The sequence below is a fragment of the Pseudophryne corroboree genome, chromosome 6 (genome assembly GCF_028390025.1).
Source record: "Pseudophryne corroboree isolate aPseCor3 chromosome 6, aPseCor3.hap2, whole genome shotgun sequence".
Classification (NCBI taxonomy): Eukaryota; Metazoa; Chordata; class Amphibia; order Anura; family Myobatrachidae; genus Pseudophryne; species Pseudophryne corroboree.
In genome coordinates, this window is record NC_086449.1 from 329,423,916 (window position 1) to 329,440,068 (window position 16,153).

Genomic DNA, 16,153 nt, shown 5'->3' on the forward strand with positions numbered 1-16,153 from the left:
TGCTTTAAAAAGTGATATACAGTATAATGTGCAAATTAATTCGGACAAAGTAAAATTTTATATTTGTGGTTTTTGTTTTGAGGACATAGGGAATAGTGTGTGTACTTGAGATTGCATGGACTACAGTCAAGTTTATATCAGTTTAGACGAGCCAGATTTTGTCAAGGAAACAGTATTGTATTATCTTGTTTCATGTTACATTGTGGTTCACCCTTTCTTCAGTATTGCTGTTACACCCAGGAAAAGAGACAAAACTGACTATTCATTTTATTACTGACTCTGCTGGAGTCAGTAAATCTAGTGCTTTAATAATGTTTAAAACTCATAGGGGAACAGATTATTAAAAAAAAAAAAAGTGGAAATATGGACAGAAATGAAAAACAACACCTTGAACCTGCAAACTATTGATCAGAAAAGTGTTATTTGTCCATTTAAAACAAGGACTCACGAAGAGACTTAGCAATTTGTGGTTAACTGATTGAGTCTTCAATGATAGAGTGCATACTGCAAGCAGTGCCGTAACTAGACATTTTAGCGCTGTGTGCAAGAAACAGCATCGGCGCCCACTCCTCTCCCCACAAATATAAAACAGGGCCTATGTTCGCCGTAGGCGCTTGAAAAAAAATAGGAGCATGGCTTTATGGGGAAGGGGCGTGTCCACATAGCTCCCTTTTACACAGTAAGGCAGGCAGAGCTCCCTTTGAAAAAGTACGGCAGGTAGTGTCCCCTTTTACACATTAGGCAGGTATTTTACACAGTACGGCACGTAGAGTCCCATTTTACACATTACAGCAGCATAGTCCCATTTTACACATTACAGCAGCAGAGTCCCGGTTTACACATTACAGCAGCAGAGTTCCATTTTACACATTACAGCAGCAGAGTTCCATTTTACACATTATAGCAGCAGAGTCCCGTTTTACACATTACAGCAGCAGAGTCCCGTTTTACACATTACAGCAGCAGAGTCCCGTTTTACACATTACAGCAGCAGAGTCGCGTTTTACACATTACAGCAGCAGAGTCCCATTTTACACATTACAGCAGCAGAGTCCAGTTGTACACATTATAGCAGCAGAGTCACCCTTTGTTACATATTACAGCAACAGAGAGAGAGTGAGTGTGTGTATGTGTCTCAAGTCACCTGTTAGGGCGATGTGGCATCCAGGACTACCAGGCGCAGACACTCATTTACTGGCGCTCACAGTCCCCTCTCCAGTGCTCAGGCTGCGGCGGTTTCAGTAGAGGCAGCGGCGGCTCCTATACGTGACCAGGCGGCTGAAGGAGCGCTCTCTCTCCACTTCAGAGGCGGCGGCGGGTCTCTCTGGCGGCATCAATAGAGGCAGTGGCGGCTCCTGTACGGGACCAGGCAGCTGAAGGAGCGATCCCTCTCCACTTAAGAAGCGGCGCCGGCGGGTCTCCCTGGTGGCATCAATAGAGGCAGCGGCGGCTCCTGTACGGGACCAGGCGGCTGAAGGAGTGATCCCTCTCCACTTCAGAGGTGACGGCAGCGGGTGTCCCTGGCGGCATCAATAGAGGCAGCGGTGGCTCCTATACGGGACCAGGTGGCTGAAGGAGCGATCCCTCTCCACTTCAGAGGTGGCGGCGGAGCTCACAGCCGGAATTACCGCACCAAATGGCGTGCTCCCCGTCCCTTACAGAGGCAGGCGCCGGCGGACACCGGAAATTTCACTACTCCACCACAAAACAGCTGTAGGTAGGGGTGTGCTGCCAGATGGTGCGCCGTCACTGCACTTGCGCTGTGGGCAAGGCACCATCGGCACACACCTAGTTACGGCCCTGTCTGCAAGAATACTGATAAGAAAGTAACTCCTGAAAGTAAAACGGACTTTCATTGGGTCACACAATACAGACCTAATAACTAAAATTAGATATGTTTTTCGATAAAATGCATTTCTTTGTCCTAGATTACAGAAAATTAGTTGTATAAAGTAGTAAAGCTGATAATACAGTGATAATCTAAAGTGCAGAGTTAGGGATCTATTTACTAAGCCTTAGATGGAGATAAAGTGAATGGCGATAAAGTACCAGCCAACCAGTTCCTGTCATTTTTCAAACCCAGCCTGTAACATGGCAGTTAGGAGCTGATTGGCTGGTACTTTGGGGCAGATTTATTAAGCCTGGTGAAGTGTAAGGTGATAATGTACCAGTCACTCATCTCCTAACTGTCAAGTTAAAGGCTGGGTTTGAAAAATGACAGTTAGGAGCTGATTGGATGGTGCATTATCACCTTCCACTTTATCACTTCTCCAGGCTTAATAAATCTGCCCCTCTATCTCCGTCTACTTTATCTCCATCCAAGGCTTAGTAAATAGACCCCTAATCAGGCGCGCACGCAGGAAGGGTTTCCGAGTACCCAGAACCCCCCCCAAGCCGCCGATCATCAGCTGTTTGACGTGGGGTTTTTTTTTTGTGTACATCGCGGGCAGTCAGGCAGTGTCTCCCTCTGCGCAGCTGCACACTGAGCTGGCTACTGCATGTAGGGTGAGCATCTCCTCTCAGGCAGAGTCACTCAGTGCAAGCAGCCAGCCAGCCGAGCCACGGGACTTGAGCGGCGCAGTCAGCGGGGACCCGGACCAGCCAGCGGCGGTGACGGATGATCGCGGCTACCAGTGAGTGCGGGAACTGGGGGGGGGGGAGAGCATGGGAGTAGGAGCCGAGGAGAGAGAGCAGCCAGCATGAGTGAGGGAACGGGGGGGGGGGGGGGGGGTGCAGACAACAGGCTCTGCACAATAACGGATGCGGCCAGCATGAGTGAGGGAACGGGAAGGAGGGGTGCGCCGGCTCTGCATACTACTGACACATAGGTGAGTGCCCCTGCTGTCGGTCTATGGGTGGGGGTGGGGGGCCTCCTAAATGTCTGTGGTGGTTAACACCACCACACGTTATTGTACAGGAGAGTGTTGAAAAATAGTGGTAGTGTCACTAACAATAGACATTAAATGGTATACACAGTATATACTGCTACTAATGATTTTTTATTATTAAATAGACCCTACCTCACATCTTTTAAATGTGTAAGCTTTGTGGTTTTATCTGTTTTGTGAGTGTAGCGGTGCTCCTTAATGTTATCAGGCCGTAGCTGTGTAATGTAAAGATATGAAGGGGTTAATATACCTTTAGCCAACTGTTGCTATTTACCTATCTGAACTACATCCCAACCCAATCATTACGCTCAATGTTATATACTGTAACATGTTCTTCTGTGTCCAAAGTTTTTCTTCATCACTAATAAACACAGAGGGACACAGATCACAAGCATTGCAGTAATTGTGCTGAGTTCATAATGGTGCTGAACATAACAGGGACCCTACTCCTGGCTGCTGGGGTCACTCTCCTCATTTACCTTATACAATGGTGGAAACATAAAGCAGAGGAACCTGCCCTCGGGGCCCACACTTCTGCCCCTGCTGGGGAATATCATGCAGACCAGCAGCACAGAATTTACACAGTCTTTGGTTAAGGTAAGCTGGGGCATTTATTCCCTCATTATTGCATTATAAAAGAATTCTGCCATGCTCGGTGCAGGTGTCTCTATAATGTATTACCCCTATATGTAAATTGATCTGCTGAGATTAAATAAATGTGCAGAGCGTGTAGACAACAAGTGCTAAGCTGTGCTATTTTAAATAAACATCAGGTTGATTGAAAGATAGTAATTACCACTGATCATTAAAATGTACGTTTTATCTACAAAGACAGCAACATTATCAAAAATAGCGCATGGTGTGACGTTTGAGCCTGCCCTGCATCATACTGTCCGTATGCAAACGCGCAGGGGGGGAGGGGGGGGGGGTTCTGGTTGCCCAGAAACCCCCTCTTCTTGGCAAGTGGCTCACATTATAACAACAATAGCAATGGTATATAATACAATTACTTGAGCTGCCACATTATGCAGTTTATGTGTGTGTGTGTGTGTGTATCTGAGTCCTTAATCAGTGCACTGGAGAGTAGCTACTAGGAAGAGGAGACAGGAGCCTTACCATGAGGTGGTAGAATGTGAGCTTAGAATGTGCAGTACTGGTTCTATTATGTTAGTGTATTTATTTATTATGGTATGTTTAACCTTTTCCTGACCACTTTGTTTGGTACAGCCTACACTATAGACCATCTGTGTTAAATATTAATACTGTATTTCCTACACTATCCTGTGGGAGATTGTGGACTGACGTTTGGAAACCCCCCCTCTAGAAATCCTGCGTTTGCCACTGCTAATTCCAGCTATAGAGGAGAACTTTCAACACATTGATGGCTTTTTCCAGCATGATCTTTTGCTCCTTGACATACTTCAAGAAAATTTAATAAGTAGTAAAAGTAAACATGCTATGGACATCTGGGATACCCCTGACTTAAACCAGTGAGAAGTTATGGGGTATAGCAAAGTTATTGGAAAATAATAAAACCTAGTTATGATGATGATGATGATGATGATGAAATTACTAAAAACTTGTGTTGATGCCATATAATATGTGAACAATTCCATCTACTTTTTTTTTTCTAATGAACAAAAACACACATTAATAATCAAAAGCATCCTTGTACAGCATATGTTTGCATGTGTATGAGTGTGAATTTCTCTGTCTCTCTTAACTCTTGCTCATGCAGTTTAGAGTGCCACTAGATTTTACCATAGATATCTTCTGGTTCATCAACTCATTGGTGTGGTTGAAATTTTCCAAGGTAGATTTAGCCAGCATTACTTCCATCTCCAGATTAATAATCCTGATGAAAAACAAAACTCATGCAGGTCAGCTACCATCATTTTTTTCTGCATGCATTGTAAACTTAACAGACTGAATTTTTGCCTTTTACCATGGTGTAAATTCATGTCCAGAATTAACTCTCCACTTGTTATGACACATATGGCTGTAGTTATACACTGACAAAACTCCAAATATTACTATAGTGCAAAAAATTACATGGGCACCACAACCATTTTTCAAATACTGTGGCTATGTGCTCTCCTGATATCTGTGGTATTCAGTTTAGAAAATGGTTGAAATTTTTTCACAGGCAAAACCTGCAGGGCAGAATTTAAAAAAAATAAATAAATCAGCCTGCTTCCCAGGATTACTGGCTGCACAGCCCGGCTCACCTCCACTCATCACCTGTCCACACCTCTATCGACATGCCGTACATCCTGTATTCACAGCAGAGGGGCAAGGTGCCCATATCTCAGGCTCTGCTCAGAGGGGGGGAGGTCTCACCTTACTGTAAGTTCGGGTACAGTCAACAGGAGGTCACACATTAGCAGTAAGCCTCACCCACACACACACACACAGACACCAGCAGGACCCCACATACACACACAGGCACTAGCAGCACACACACAGACACCAGCAGCTTCCCACATACACATACACTAGCCGCAACCCCCGCCCCTCCACACACACATACACACCAGCAGCACAGACACACACACAGCAGCACCCCTCTCCCCCATACACACAGATTCCAGCAGTGCAACACACACACACACACACACACACACACACACACACACACACACGCAGCAGAGGAAGACAGGGCTGACAGAAGGTAAGTAATTATGGACTAACTAAGCTAATTGGAAACTTCCAATGGCTTAACTAGTCATTGGGGGAGGGGTGTCCAAGGGCTTCTAAAGCAAATCCTGAACATTTTTCCTTAAAATGCAGATTTTAGGACAATCTGCACTTGCTCGGTAGTTGTGCATAAAAAAAATTGCAGCACGGGGAAAAAAAACCTCTCCCATTTAAATACCGAAGACCTTGCACCTGCGAGAGAAACTGAGCAACACAAGGTTATTGAATATGCCCCTATGTATCCTGTTTATATATACTTTATTGTTTAATGTAGGGTTTCCCAAACTCAGTCCTCAAGGCACCCTAACAGTCCAGGTTTTGAGGCTATTCACGCTTGTGCATAGATGGTATAATCAGACTGACATAAGTACTAATTAAGGGACCCGGTCACCATACTGGAGATCGGGATGCTGGCAGTCGGAATGCAGGCGCAGGGGAGGTTAGGTTTAGGCTGCGGGGGAACAGTTAGGGTTAGGCTGCGAGGAGGAGGGTTAGGGTTAGGCACCACCAGAGAAGGTTAGGCTGCGGGGGAGGGAGGGTTAGATTTAGGCTGCGGGGAAGGATGGCTAGGTACCACCGGGGAGTTAGGCTGCAGGAGGGAGGGGGGAGTTTAGGGTCAGGCTGCGGAGGGGGAGGGTTCGGGGGGTAGGGGGTTAGTGTTAGTATACTTACCAAACAGGTATAGGGATGCTGCTGTCGGTATTCTGACCGCTGGCATCCAAAGCGCCGGGATTCCGATACCAACCGCTAATTAAGACACATCTGTTTAAGCATGGATAGTTTGGGAAACCCTGCATTAAACAATAAGGTATATTATTGTTTGGAATCTACTGGTTTAATGACTTTCCTAGTCTTTCATTATTATTCTCTTGTGTATATCATAGCCGAACATACAACAAAAACTATCTGAATTATTTCTGAAGTATTTTATTTACTAAATTAAGCCCTAAATGTTTGTTAGTTGGGATTAGTAACATTTTGGAGTTTTGTTATGGATTTGCTTTAAAGTTTAGTGGGACCAATTAGACTGATAGTAGCATAATAGGAGAAACCTATCTTAGCTGCTCTTACATTTAAGTGTCTCTAGATGGGCAGCTGTAGCCACATTACACAAGCCCATCCATTTGGCCCTCAGGGTGAAATGCTGGATCTTTGGTCTTTTATCAGTGTAGCCAATCAATGTCATATTAAAGATGCCAGCTCATGAGCTATTGAATTGCTCTTAATGCATTTCTACTTTGATATGACCCTGGCACAACAGCTAGGTATTACTTGGAAAAGTGTTCTGTGTTAATTCAATTACCACACTACACTATCAATTAATAATTAATCAATGTCGGACTGGGACATGAAGGGCCCACCTGGGGAATACAGTGGTAGGTGCCCATGTTTAGGGGTGTTGCCAATCTCCAGAGGTGGTGTGGCCAGCCGCCACAGAGGTTTGACTAACCATTATAGAGAGCATGGTTCGAGCCCCTTGATAAATATATACAGTAAATAGTTACTGCTAGTGCATGCATGATAATGTACCAGATTAATAACAGCAATGCACTGTAGAAAATACACGTAGTCCTGTGCAGTATACGGTACTATATGCATAATGTATAATTCAAGTGCACAGTCTGGAACCTGATTCCTAGAGGAGGTGGGCCCCGAGTCAGTGGTGCCCAATCTGTACCACTGTGGGCCAGTTCAAACTTGTTGATAATGGAGTGTTTGTAGTATCTGCATTATTGTTTGCAGTACAATTGAAAGTGAATTATAATTATTGATAACAGCGGGATGCGGTTATATGACCGGCGGTCGAGAGACCACCAGTCACTATACTGACGCCGGAATCCCGCGCAGTGGAAAGCCCGACAGTCAGCATGCTGACTGACAGAGACTATTCCCACACCTGAACCTGTGGCGAGCGCAGCGAGCCCGCAAGGGGCTTTGATGCGCTTGTTCCCCTACGGCAATGTAAACACTGGAATCCCGGCGTCGGTATGGTATGCCAACCGCCGGTCACCCATACCCAACCCATAATACGGCCTCTAAATACAGCATCCAGATTCTATGTACTTCTTAAGATAAAAGATAACGCTAAGTGGAAGGCCGTTTGATGATAGTTACCATGGGGGGTCATTCCGAGTTGTTTGCTCTGTAAATTTTTTCGCATCGCAGCGATTTTCCGCTTAGTGCGCATGCGCAATGTCCGCAGTGCGACTGCGCCAAGTAAATTTGCTATGCAGTTAGGTATTTTACTCACGGTTTTTTCTTCGTTCTGGTGATCGTAATGTGATTGACAGGAAGTGGGTGTTTCTGGGCGGAAACTGGCCGTTTTATGGGTGTGTGCGAAAAAACGCTACCGTTTCTGGGAAAAACGCGGGAGTGGCTGGAGAAACGGAGGAGTGTCTGGGCGAACGCTGGGTGTGTTTGTGACGTCAAACCAGGAACGACAAGCACTGAACTGATCGCAGATGCCGAGTAAGTTTGAAGCTACTCAGAAACTGCTAAGAGGTGTGTAATCGCAATTTTGAGAATCTTTCGTTCGCAATTTTAAGATGCTAAGATTCACTCCCAGTAGGCGGCGGCTTAGCGTGTGTAAAGCTGCTAAAAGCAGCTTGCGAGCGAACAACTCGGAATGAGGGCCCATGTGTGTTTTCAAAGGTGCAAATTCTTGTTATGTCTGTAGCGACAATGCAAATGGTGTGATTAAAATAAAGTCAATATACTAACCTGTCTTGTAGTTCTCCTCGTTGCTTCTTGTCCTCAAAGCGTGAGACTTCCAGCCAGCCCTTCTCTTTTTCTAGCTTGGATATAGAGGCCTCCAATTGCTAGGAGATAAATTATATCAATAATTACACAACTAAAACAGGACCCATATAGGTATAGTTAGTAACTATGACGAAATCATCTCCTTTTATTATTGTGTTCATGATATGGGCACTCTTCAAACTCCTCGCCATTTATGCAGCTCAAACCTCATATTATCAGTACAATTCTAATAAAGTAACACCATACCTCCCAACATGACCCTCTCCAGGAAGGACACAATGCTCTGCTTCTGGACTTTTCTTTTAATTTAGGATTGCCGGCACCTGTGTTGAACAGGTAAATGGATAAGAAAGGTGTTTCAGCACAGGTGATGGCAATCATAAATTAAGAGAAAAGTCCAGCAGAGCATTCTGTCCCTCCTGGAGAGGGTCATGTTGGGAAGTATGTAATGCTACAAAAAACAAAAAAAAACAAAAAACAATTTACTATGTGGGTATATAGCTGAAATAACTCCCCAATATACAGGGTATGTTTCTATTTTATTCTACATATGTGTAAAACACTGCATGTGCCTTTAGGCCCTCATTCCGAGTTGTTCGCTCTCTAGCTGCTTTTAGCAGCATTGCACACGCTAAGCCGCTGCCTACTGGGAGTGAATCTTAGCTTTGCAGAATAGCGAACGAAAGATTCGCAAAATAGCGAATAGAATAGCGATCAGAAATTTCTTTGCAGTTTCCGAGTAGCTCGAGACTTACTCTGCCACTGCGATCAGTTCAGTCAGTTTCATTCCTGGTTTGACGTCGCAAACACACCCAGCGTTCATCCAGACACTCCCCCGTTTCTCCAGCCACTCCCGCGTTTTTCCCAGAAACGGCAGCGTTTTTTCACACACACCCATAAAATGGCCAGTTTCTGCCCAGAAACACCCACTTCCTGTCAATCACACTCCGATCACCAGAACTAAGAAATTTCTTCATTAAGCCGTGAGTAAAATACCAAACTTCTTAGCAAATTTACTTGGCGCAGCCGCGGTGCGAACATTGCGCATGCGCAGTTTGCGGAAAATCGCTGCGATGCGAAGAAAAATAACGAGCGAACAACTCGGAATGAGGGCCTTAGTGTACCCAATGTTTACCAAAGTGTTCTTGAGAGTAACAACTTACAACTGTGTTATTAAAATAAGTGACCAGGATAATGAACACAATACTAATAATATTAATAATAATGAATGAGTGATGTAAACATAAGCTAAATACATGACATCATAAATAGGGTTTCCTAATCTAATAGGGTTTACTAATCAATGGCTAAAGTCAACAACTGTTGCCATGCCATTTAGGGTGGGTCTTCGTGGTTCAATCTTTTGCAAAAACTATAAACTAACAACTAGAGAGTATCTTGTGCTGTAATCATTAGGTATATTTTATTTTTTTTGTTTACAGTAAATACCTTTGATTTTTTTTTTTGGTCTTAAGAAAAACATTATGCTTTGAATGCCTTAAATGTTGTTACTTCCCTAATTTTGGGACACATTAAACTCCAGCTCCAGCAAAGAGAGACAGAGCTGTTCAGCTAGTGCCACACACTCGTACAGTATCACTATCTGACTGTCTCTCGTGCCTTCCACGCGAAGGAGATCACTGATCATGAGCAGTGTAACTTGTCATCTACAAAAGGTCAAAGTGCAGAAATAGGGAAACAAAATAGCCGTTTATTTTTTAATTGATTTGTAGGGTGATTTCCTACTCACCAAATCTATTAAATACAAATTGACTCATAAATGACCCAGTTTTCTGAATCTATAGCTGGAAGTTTAGTTCAAAACTAGTGAGATAAAAAATGTTTTAAAAAGTAAAAAAACAACGAAAAAAGTTTGAGCGCTAGTAACTCAATTGCTAGACACATAGGGGGACATTTACAAAGCAGTGATAAGAGCGGAGAAGTGAGCCAGTGGAGAAGTTGCCCCATCAACCAATCAGCAGCTCTGTATAATTCTATAGTATGCAAATTATAGATGTTACTTCAGTGCTGATTGGTTGATGGGGCAACCTCTCCACTGGCTCACTTCTCTGCTCTTATCACTGCTTAGTAAATGTCCCCATAGGCTTGTTATAGAGTCGTCTACATTTGGAAACCCTTCTATAGTTGTTTGGTGAAATGGATATGGGGGCTAATTCAGATCTGATCACTGGGCTGTTAATTCCTACCATTGGCGGCTCCAGGGGTGGGGCTGCAGCACAGTCCAAAATTCAAATAGAGGGGTCACATCTACTGCCAGTGAGTCACAGCCTGATCTGTTTGGAAGCGTTTGGAGTGGTAGTTGGTGTGGATCCCCTATTTGAATTGTGGACTGTACTGCAGCCCCACCTCTGACCACTGACACTACAGCTCAGCGCCACGCTCCCAGAATATCAATGCCATGGAGGAGCAGCAGCAGCCTGTAGCATCCCTACAGGTAAGAAACATGAAGAATGTGCTCAGTTTAACTCTATTAATAAGGACACTCTCTCTCTCCCCCCTTTTGTTAGCCAATGAGGAGGAGGATGTTTAATTTATATCCATAGTATGGACAACGGTTCATGAAGAGATGCCAGAAGAAATGAAACACTAAAAGAGGTCACTAATTTTTAGGGTCTCTGCTCACCTAATGGTAGTACCACCCCTGGTCTGCTATAATAATACCCACTGAAGAGGTTTCTAGATCTTCTACTAGGCTTCGATATTGAATACATATTCAGGTCTGTGACAGATTATTAAGCAGGTAATATTAGATATAAGATGAGAATCAAACAGATATGTTTATAACCAAAATAACAAAGCTATAGTTCTTATTAAAGACAGGTGCAAGGTTATATATATATATTTTTTTTTGTACAATATTCAAAACTGAACTGGAAATATGGATCTTGAGACTGGCTCCTAGTCCTCGGGAACCTAACAAGCTTGAGCTTACTTACCCCTGTTTTATATGATACCAGAAGGGCAGGTTCAGGGGGCATGGAGATGTGATTTATGTCATCGTGACCCCCTCCGCTGCTGCAAAATTTTGGGAATTAAAGTATCACAAAGTGGGGGCTGCACCCCAGTCCTGCTCACTTAACTGGGGAAATGGGCGGGATCCAGGAATGTATGCAAGTATACTTAAGGGTGATAATGGTGTTTTGCACAGTAGCACTTTACCAAGTAGGAGACGCAAGTTTAAAACGCTCTCTTCTGTGGTAACATGTTGAAGTGAAGGGGGAAATATTCTCTGCTGTGTAATAGGATTTTTTTGGGTTAGCAACTCCTTTGTGATGGGGGACGAAGACATTTTTCATTTCAACCTACCTGAGTAAATGCCTATGAAAGCGACGGCTTTTAGTTCTGGAAAAGTGCCTGTGTTAATAGTACCCAGATAATTGCACTTTAAAACTCTGTCTTAAAGAAAAAGATTGGGCATCTTACTTTCTGCTTTAGCGCCAGTAACTCTATTTTAGCTCTGCTTAGTTCCAGTTCTTTGTCTCGCTTTCTGAGCGCCTCAGATTGCCCCTCCAAGTTCCCCTGAGCCTCTCTCAGGCGTTGTACAAGATCTGAACGTTTCTGGGCACTTTCTGTCAGAGATGTCCTAAGGTCCATTTCTGATCCACTCCACCCCTTGCGGCTCAGTGCCACCTCAAAGCCAGATTCCTCTGGAGACCAGGTGGAGAGACGAGACAGGGAATTTCTCCTTGAGACAGGAGGGCTGGAAAGATTTCTAACATAGTCTGTACCGACAGGTAGTTTGCTGTAATTACAGGCAAAGAAACATTATGAGATGCACAAAGAAAATCAAAAAGTTTTTTTAGCTATTCATTTAATGACCAATAAATCCTAAATACTATCATTAAAATTATTTAAAGGCTACTTTTACGTCCTTTTTCTGTCACCTACAGTGAAACAGATTGCTGCATATAGTTTAATGGGGGTGATATCATAAATATTCATTTTTACTGTGCATATGTGGAATATTTACATGAAAGAAAGATTGGTCTTATTGGCCAGAATAAAACTGTTGTATGTGAAGAGACAATAACAATCAGGTTTACGGACAATCCCATGTATGGGGAGCTGTGCATGCGCAGGACACTCTCTGCGCAGTTGCAGAATGAGTCCTGCGTGATCGCTCACAGTCCCCCATTAGCTGCAGCATGATTGACATGCTGTTGCGTTTGGGAGGGGGGCAGTTACCAGGACTGCTCTAGAAAAGATGTGTAGATGTGCTGAGTCCAGGGTGCATTATCAGACGAAAACTTCCTGGACCCAGCAGAGAAGTTCCGATGGCCAGTCTGGGTAAGATTCGGATCACGGAGACCGGACGCAGGATGCGACTGCCGCAACTGATGGTTGCAATGGTGATGGATTGGACGCAGCGCTTAGATTGCAGATGCTAGCCTGAGCCATCTATTTCGTATAAATGTCTCCTTGTGGCTGTGCAATACCAACCATATAAGAATCAGTCCCACAGACCTTATCAACCACTTATCAATTAAATTTCTTATATAATGTTATGCTATATTTTTTATACTTGTATTATATGTAGGCATACTCCAGTATTAATTCAAGAACAGGCTATGAAAGAGGCTGTTGAGCGCACAAGCTTTAATGTTGAAACCACACAGTACACTGTGCAGATGGCGCAAAAGCCCAGGGGCTGCAGCCCTTGCTGGTGGCCACTGGTAGCTATGTCTTGGCCAGTGGAGAAAGTAGTTTGTGGTTCCGCAGAAGCATTTTATTGCAGCTATAAGGGAGACTATATTTGATATGTCTCAGACAATCTTAAACAGGGTAGATTTACTACAGCTTCCAAAACAAACAAAGGGGCATACATACTAAGGCCGTGTACACACGGTGAGATTCGGACTTATCCGATTCTCACTATGCGACGGGGGGCCGGGTCGGCACTTAGCCAGTATCGCAAGCACATAATGAGTGTGCTTGCGATCCTGGTTCTGTGCGATTTTGGCTAAGTGTCAATCCTGACTATCTCTTCTATAGAGATAGTCAGGATTGACTTGCCTGCACAGCCTATTTTTTCGGCCGATGCCGACCGCGCGGGGTCGCGCATCGGCATCGGATCGTGATCGCAAGGTGACTATCACCTTGCGATCTGCACTATCTTTTCTTCCGATTCTGACTATATAGTCAGAATCGGAAGAAAAGTTCTTACCGTGTGTACACACCTTAAGCCTTGGAGAGCAATAAAGTGGAACGAATGAACTGCCAGACAATCAGCTCTTAACTGTCATTTTTCAAATGCAGCCTGTAACATGGCAGTTAGGAGCTAATTGGCTGGTACTTTATCGCTTTCCACTTTATCACTCTTCAAGGCTACCATTTCTCTATTGCATTCTAGAAAATGATAGAATCTTATTGGTTGCTATGGACATCACCACCACTTGTCTGTTCTAGAAGCTGTAGTACAGCTACCATGTCATTGTATTTGCCATTTGCCCCAGTATAAATAAAGGATTGCCTGTAAAGGCCAGTACTGATGGGAGAGATGTGTGCTGAGCGATCTATCACAGACCACTCAGCACACATCTCTCCCCCCGCTCAGCACAGCGTGATGTGTGCTGAGCGAGGGGGATGGACGGACGAGGATGGGGAGGGGGGGCGCGCTCCTTTCACCTTGCGGTGAAATGAGTGATGTGCTAGCTTGAGCCTGGATGCAGGCCAATCAAGCACCGTTGATAGCGTCACGCGGGGACGCACATCGCTATCGCTGTGGGGCATACACACGGGGAGATCAGTGCTTAACGGGATACGGTCTGAAGATCGACACTGTCTAGGTCGACAATGTTTAGGTCGACCACTATAGGTCAACAGTCACTAGGTCGACAGGGATGGAAGGTCCACAGGGTTTCTAGGTCAACATGTGCTAGGTCGAAAGGTCGACATGAGTTTTTCACATATTTTTCATTTTTTAAACTTTTTCATACTTAACGATCCACGTTTACTACGATTGGAACGGTAATCCGAGCGAAGCGTCAGCGGAGCGAGGCACCTTGCCCGAAGCATGGCGAGCAAAGCGAACCATGCAAGGGGACACGGTGCACTAATTGGGGTTCCCGGTCACTCTATGAAGAAAACGACACCAAAAACCCCCAAAAAACCTCATGTCGACCTTTTGACTTGTCGACCTAGCACACGTCGACCTAGAAACTCTGTCGACCTTCCATCCCTGTCGACCTAGTGACTGTCGAACTAAACATTGTCGACCTAGATACTGTCGATTTGATGATCCACACCCGTGCTTAACATCTAGCAATCTAGTAAGATTGCTTAGAATTTAAGCAGTGATCTCTCCGTGTGTACCCCCCTTAAGACTACTGTATCATAATGCCTTATCTTTTAGAAAGTGAACAGTAGCAAGTCGACAAGGTTAACAAAATGCTTTTACTTTTGAGATTCATTGGATCTTAATTATATTCTGTCTCTTTGTTCAGCAGTGCACTAAAATACCACATCAAACTGTACCTGCTGCATTCCAGGGAGTGGATGCCTCGCAGAGGACTCACAGACCTGGCTCTGTCTGTTAATCGTGGACTCATAGTTCTACGGCTGTAATCTCTCCCCTGTCCTATCCAGTTATCTGACTCAAAGTGCCCAGCAGCCTTATAGGAATCAAAACAAAAATTACGTTACAAAAGCATATTCAAAGACAATACAACTTGAAGCCAATTAATCCTTACTAACAGTATCATAAAAAAAACCTTACTTGGAGGGATGTTAGTCTTAAATTAAAACTGTTATTATTTTATTATTATTAACCTTTATTTTATTATTTATTTTATTATACTTTATTTAATTTTTCCTTTCTGTTAATCAGAAAATTAGTAAAAACACATTCAGCATCCTTCTACACACGTAAATGAAGCAGCATAGATACGATAGGATACATGCTACTTATTCATTACCTATTATAATTATGCATTGGCGTAACGGAAATTTTCATGATGTCATTATTTTAATTTTAAAGCTTGATATTTGCAGGTTTTATATATAAGCATGTAAGATACATTTAGCTATTTTAAGATTTCCACAGTGAATGGTTCATATGTTGTTGTTTCTCCTCATTCCACCTGCACAACTGTTATTCCACTGTTACGTACCTTGATTGTGTTCCCCACATCTATTAAACTTTAAGCTTATTTGAGTAGTGCCATCTTTATATCCTGTTTCACATTATTGTATGTTGTTTGCCGATGTCATGGTCCTATCATTGTACAGTACTGCGTAATATGCTAGTGCTTATAAATTAAAGATAATAGTGTAGTAGTAGTAGTAGTAGTAGTTGTAGTTGTTGTTATATAGTACATGTATACTTAAATGATACCCTTTTCACACAGAGATTTTGACTTTTCTCTGTGGGAAAGGGTCCACCCCACTGGCACATCTATAACGGGTGTAGTGTGTGTGGCGCACATGGGCCCCTGGGTGCAGTAGGGCCCACACTGCACACGCTGCACCTATTTATTTAGTACTTACCTCTCTGGAGTCCAGTGTCAGCAGTGGCAGCACTACAGAATCACCAGGAAAATGGCATGGTGGCCATTTTATCTGCGATTTCCCTATTACGCAAAACCAGGAAAATGGCCGCCACGCCATTTCCCCAGAGCTCTTCAGTGAACTCTAGCACTGCTCTCGCCACTCACACAGTATGCTTCTGGCTACAGAGGTGGGGCCCTGGATAGGCAATGCACACAGTCGCTACCAGGGTCAAGGACCCCGGAACTTTGGACCTGGGTTGACCCATTCACACAGAGAAAGGATCCGTGTTAAGCCAGCTT

At 43.9% G+C, this 16,153-nt stretch overlaps 1 protein-coding gene across 2 annotated transcripts in view; it reads right to left on the reverse strand.

Annotated features, from left to right (window-relative positions):
* The window catches only part of LOC134932184 (uncharacterized), a 234,945-nt gene that overhangs the window by 168,809 nt on the left and 49,983 nt on the right, over positions 1-16,153 (reverse strand). Inside the window, exons 3-6 of one of the 2 annotated variants that reach the window (XM_063926365.1) lie at positions 14,841-14,977; positions 11,790-12,108; positions 8,307-8,404; positions 4,650-4,743 (exon numbers count right to left, since the gene is read on the reverse strand). In XM_063926365.1, the coding sequence (XP_063782435.1) occupies positions 4,650-4,743; positions 8,307-8,404; positions 11,790-12,108; positions 14,841-14,977 (648 nt within the window). Of the gene's footprint in view, positions 1-4,649; positions 4,744-5,116; positions 5,535-8,306; positions 8,405-11,789; positions 12,109-14,840; positions 14,978-16,153 lie in introns of those variants that run through there. The other variant, XM_063926366.1, reaches the window with a different exon arrangement.